The 6,084-nt window shown below is 34.9% G+C and overlaps 1 protein-coding gene across 1 annotated transcript in view; it reads left to right on the plus strand.

Annotated features, from left to right (window-relative positions):
- Slc2a13 (solute carrier family 2 member 13) overlaps window positions 1-6,084 on the plus strand; it is a 336,133-nt gene that overhangs the window by 324,530 nt on the left and 5,519 nt on the right. The window contains exons 8-9 of the mRNA XM_027934245.2: window positions 283-404; window positions 532-684. Coding sequence (XP_027790046.2) covers window positions 283-404; window positions 532-684 — 275 coding nt within the window. The remainder of the gene's footprint in view (window positions 1-282; window positions 405-531; window positions 685-6,084) is intronic.

Raw genomic sequence — 6,084 nt, forward strand, 5'->3', positions numbered from 1 at the left:
TTTCACAGATGAAAAACCTTTGGTTCTGAAATTTGGAACACTGACTCATAGTATTCTTCTAGAAAAAAGGTCTAATTTATACAGAGATGGGTAAAAAATAGTTCATTTCTATGGGTTGCCCTAGAATTATATTAGCTTTAAAATGTTCTATATGAGCTTACATACATATTTAATAATTTTTTTTCAAGAAACCATTTGTACCCTTTATCTTAAGGCATTAAGGGATTTCCAAACACATCCAACTATGTCCTAAAACACTTATTATATTGCCTTATTTTTTAGGTGTGAAAATGAAACCAAGTTCAAAACAGAAGAATTATTTTGGGCTTACAATTTCTGCCCTACTCCATACTCTTGGACTGCACTTCTGGGCCTTATTTTATATCTTGTTTTCTTTGCACCTGGTAAGCAAAGGCTTTGTTGTTGTTATTGTCTTAAATTATCTCCTTTTAAAATAAAAGTTATTATTTTGCAAAATTTTTACATGCTATTTTACAGAAGCTTTAATTTTTTTATTTTTTTATTTTTTAGGAATGGGACCAATGCCTTGGACTGTGAATTCTGAAATATATCCCCTTTGGGCAAGAAGTACAGGAAATGCATGTTCATCTGGAATAAACTGGATTTTCAATGTTCTGGTTTCACTGACATTTTTACACACAGCAGAATATCTTACATACTATGGTAAGAGCCTGGTTTGATCTTGAGGCTTATTGCTATTTCTCATCCACTCTCGTAACCCCAAATATCTCCCCTCTACCTCCCCAGTTGGACATCTTCACAGTGTAGCTTTCAGTTTAACAAACAATAGAAAGATGAAGGCAGGGCCAACAAGATACCCTGTAACAGGGAAGCACTCAAGTCTAGGTGCACAGTCAGTGGAGGGCAGAAAGTAAATTACACAAATACTGAAAGATATGATGTGTTGTGCTCATGCCTCCCACCTGTGCTGTTCAGGCCACGCCCTGTACCTTTCAGTTTCTTTAAGGCCAGTACTTCCACAACTGTGACAAGAGTGTTCAAGTGAAAAACGTGGAGACGATATTTCAAAAACAACAATACTGGGAAATAGCTGGGTTACAAAAATACTTTGGGAAGCTGTTTCAAATCCTTTGTACTTAAGTGAAAAGACATTATTTTTTTCTTTCTTTTTTTTTTTTTTTAAAGAGAACTCTGTGGGCTGGGGCTGTAGCTCAGAGCGCTTGCCTAGCACTGTGAGGCACTGGGGTTCGATCCTTAGCACTGCATAAAAAAATAAATAAAATAAAGGCATGCTGTCCATCTACAAAAAAAAATTTAAAAGAGGGTTCTGCCTTGTTTGTCCAACTTCATAGGTTCTGATAGGATCTAAACAGTGAAATGCAAGGTATTCATTATCATCTCCCCATAGCCTTGGTAGAGTTTGTGGAAATCCACTCTTCCAGAAAACCTGTTCTGATTCCCTTCCCCATCTCACCTCAGTCATGCTCCAGGAACTTTTATAATTCCATGTTACAGAACAGGCTTACTGGCCTTCTTCCCAACACTCTACCACTAGACCATAAATCCCTAGAGAGAAACTATATTCCTGAGTCCTTTTATTGCATTTTATTCACCAGATAAGCACTCAAAAGTGTTTGCCCAGTGAATAAATACATGAATGAATTTTGTAGATAAATGATTACAAGGAAACATAAAAATCTATTTCCCTTCTCTTCTAAACATATTAAATTGGTATCTGCTTTTAATTTGTACTATTTATCCAATGATTTTATATTTTTAAAACTCTTCTAATCACTACTTAGAACACTTAGAAATAATTATTTTCTTGGAAAGGAAATGCACTGGCATTTTAAACTGGATATATATTTAGAATATTCAGCTTTGTCCCATTTGGCAATTAAAGATTTTTACATAAACTCATCATGAACTTATCTTCATGACATGATAAATATGAACACAATATTTACTTCTATTTGTTGTTTCTTGAGAATGTTTAAATATTTGAACACCTAAATATACACTAACACCCTGAGAAAGCATTTTGTATAGAAACTCATCGTCCAAATTAGAAAAAAAAAAAAAAAAAAGGTTTACATGGTAATACTTTGGAGAGCAAAGCTATTCCTGAATCTATACTTCTGAGAAAACATGAAACAAAAATGAAATTTAAATGGGTCATAAGCAGACCTTTTTCAAAAATAGCCAGTTGGAAGCTTTTGCTTCTCTCATGTCAGCACATTTGTCTACCTGATCTGCGACTCTCCAAGAGAGAAAATATTTCAGTTCGGGATCATTTTTCTCCTTTTTGTGTGATATTTTAATCTAATGTTATTGATTTATGTACGACATGTATTTAATAACCCTGATTTAATATGTATATATCTGTGTTAATCAACTTTTTATCCCTGTAACAAATACCTGAGAAAAACAACTTAAGGAGGAAAGATTTATAGAAGTTTCAGTCCATGGTTAGCCTGCTCAATTGTTTTGGGCCTGAGATTAGGCAGAACATAATGATAGAAGGATTAGCAGAGGACAGCTGCTCGCCTCATTGGTAGCTGAGAAGCAGAGAAAGAAAGAAAGGGGAAGGGGCCAGGGACAACAACCTTCCAGGGCACAACCCCTGCAACCTATTTTCTCCAACCATGTTCCACCTGCCTACAGTTTCTACCATCTCCCCATAGTCCATTCAAATTATTAATCTATCAAATGGATTAATCCACTGATGAGGTTAAAGCCCTTCTGATCCAGTCATTTCCTAAAATCTCAACCTCTGAACATTGCTGCATTAGGTAGGGACCAAGTCTTCAACACATGAGACTTTGGGGGACATTCCAGATCCAAACTATAACACATCCTAATGCTATATTACTCTGGGAATATACATGGCTTCTTTCTTTCTTGTTTATTATTATTATTGTTAATTCATAAGGCTTGCCTTATAAGTCATTTAATAATGCTCATTACTAAAAATCATCATTAAAATGTCACCAGTATACCATTTTATACATATCATGTATGGCTAAATGGATTCCCTTGGAGAGCATTATAACACCATTCTTGAAATACTAAAATTCAATGAAACATGATCCTTGATTCAATTTGTATAAATATTTGTTTTTACCCAGTTATTTATTTTTTTAAATTTCTTGTGGATGTACAAGGCCAGGCATGGTGGTACAAACCTGTAATACCAGCAGCTCAGGAGGCTGAGGCAAGAGAATCACAAGATCAAAGCCAGCCTCAGCAACTTAAAGAGGCCCTAAGCAACTCAGCAAGACCCTGTCTCTAAATAAAATATAAAAAGGGCTGAGGATGCAGTTCAGTGGTTAAGCACCCCTGGGTTCAATCCCCAGTACTAAAAAAAATTTTAAAACACAATGGTGAGATTCAGTGATATATTTATGTATGTACATAGGAAAGTGATATCAGATTCATTCCACTGTCTTTCCTTTACGCATACCCCCGCCCTTCTCTTTATTCCCCTTTATCTATCCACTGAACTATTTTTCCCCCCAATCCCTTATTGTGTGGGTCAGTTTCTACATATCAGAGAAAACCTTTGACCTTTGGATTTGGGAGATTGGCTTATTTAACTTTGAATGATAGTGTCCAGATCTACCCATTTACCAGCAATTGTCATAGTTATTCTTCCTTATGACTGAGTAATACTCCATTATGTATGTATACCACATTTTTTTATCCATTCATCTGCATAAATATAGAACTCCAATAAGATTTATTTCCTTTAGAATAATGCTGAGGAATTATCTACACTGTTTTATAGTCCTGTGATAGACTTGTTACTTTTTTTTTTTTCCAAGGAGGAATAACGTGAGAAAGTGAGTTACATTATTGATTTGACCATGACAAGAAGTAGGCCTGCTTACTCTCCTCTGTAGTTTGACCAGTCTCAGTAGGGTCTAGGCAGTGTGCACATTTGCCTGCTTTGGATTCTTTATATTTTTTTTCAGTCCTGTATTTTAAAAGAATGTCCTTTACTTTCTTTGGCTTTGGAAATCTAGATTGCAAACAAGAATCTGTATCATCTTTAAGAATCTTACTAATGCATTTAACTGTTTTTAACTATAGGAGTTTAGAATGACAGATTTTGTTACTTCTAATTAGGCCACTGTTCCAAAATTGTGAAAGATCATGAAAAAAAAATATATTGTATAAAGCCAAACTGGATTTGCTTTGATATAATTTAAAATGTTTCACCATCTGCACTTTACTTTTCATGATTACCATCCTTTTTTTTTTTTTTTTGTCCCTCCTCACTAAAGATTGGATTTCTGTTCCCCTCCATATTTTTGCTTATCTGCCCTCATAACACAGGACTCTGCTTCCTTTTAGGGTAGGAAGAGGAAGTCAAACTGCCACATTCTCTAAGAGCTAGCTTGTCAATGTCACCATTTTTATGAGAACATTCCTAATTAATCATTTGGTAGAATTGAATAATGTTGACTATCACATTTTTGAGCATCCAAAATTCTAATGGACATGTAACATACATTATTTCTATTCTGTACAGTTTGGAAAAGCAGGAATTATTTCCCCTTTACACAGATCAGGAAACTAAGTTCAAAAGAATTTTAAAATCTCTGCCAAGGGTTCAGGATGTATGGGTCCTGAACCATAAATGGGACTTTCAGGGTCACATTCTCCACAGAGCCATGGAGCTTGACTTTTCTCACTGTGCCTCACATCCTAGATGACCTCATAATATTTTCTGATTTGGTATAAGCTATAAAAAAATAAATGTAAGCTTATAGTTAGTGTTTAAAAAGAACCATACTAAAATGAACTGATGATTTGTAAACAGTTGAATTTTACTAAAGAAAAAAATGTATTTTACAAGTCTAGCTCCTGAAAAAGTTAATGGCTCTGAGTACTTAACAAATGATATGTTGATTTAGTTAACCCTTTCATGTTTTTTCTAATATCTCACAATTTATCTGTTTCCCCTTCTGTCTTCTTATAGCCCCTCATTCTATTTAGCAGATTCTTTAAGCAGCACTCCTCACAGTCCCTCAAGAGTTGCCAAGACATATTTCTGAGGAAATTTTCAACATAGCTATTTATTAAGAAAGTAGTTTAATATGTCTTTCCCTTACTGTGCTATTATGTTACCATATCAAAATGTTTTACTCAGTTGTTTAACTTCTATGATTATTCAGTTTAAAGCTATGTTGTATAATTGTACAATTCAACACTTTTTTCGGGTCTGCTATCCAGTATATTCCATCTGGCAGCTAAAAGGGCACATTAATTCTCTAGACCCTCAAATGTGTTCAGGCACTGCCCTATTCACTGGGACTCCAAAGATGAGCAAACAACAGACTCTGCCCTCGAGTAGACCACATTGCTACTTACAAAAGAGCAAGTCTCTCTCTTTAGCATCTCGTAACCATTTTACCTATACCTGTTTGTGATTTGGACTATGTTATTTATAGACTCATAAACTGCCAGCGCTTAAATAGTAACTGTGAAACCATCTTACTTTATTTAATGAGGAAACTAAGGCACAGAGGTTAAATGACTATCTAGAAGACACTGAGACCAGTTTTACATCCAGGTCTTCCCAGTTCTAATTGTGACACCCTTTCTTCAGCTATTTGTCACATTAGTCTTTCATTTTGCTTTCCCCATCCTATATACAGATAATCTGGTCTGAAGGCCTAGAATTAGGCAAGGACTTTATTATAGTTGGTTGTTCCCCACCAAAGTTAAAATATAGGTTCTTAAACTTAAATGAAGAATTCAATTATAAAGGAAATGCCATCTTGGAAATATGGAGAGAATACAAAGAAGCCATGCATTCAGGTATCTCATCCATCAGGCTTGCTATACTGAATTTGAGAAAACACAAACAGGTAGTAGTTATGTCTTTATGGCTGTACTGCACTGACATGCATAATCTTACAGCAAAACAGAATTCTCTGAACTCATAGAGCTTACATTACAGTATGTCAGATGATGGAGAAAAAAATGGAATATAAAGGTCTAAGAGAAGGAACAAGGTGACCCGTTAGAAGATAATTGCAATAGTGTAGTGAGGGAGAATAGCCATAGATATCTATGAATTTACTAAGAAATTGT

The sequence above is a fragment of the Marmota flaviventris genome, chromosome 3, assembly GCF_047511675.1.
Source record: "Marmota flaviventris isolate mMarFla1 chromosome 3, mMarFla1.hap1, whole genome shotgun sequence".
In the NCBI taxonomy this organism is placed as follows: Eukaryota; Metazoa; Chordata; class Mammalia; order Rodentia; family Sciuridae; genus Marmota; species Marmota flaviventris.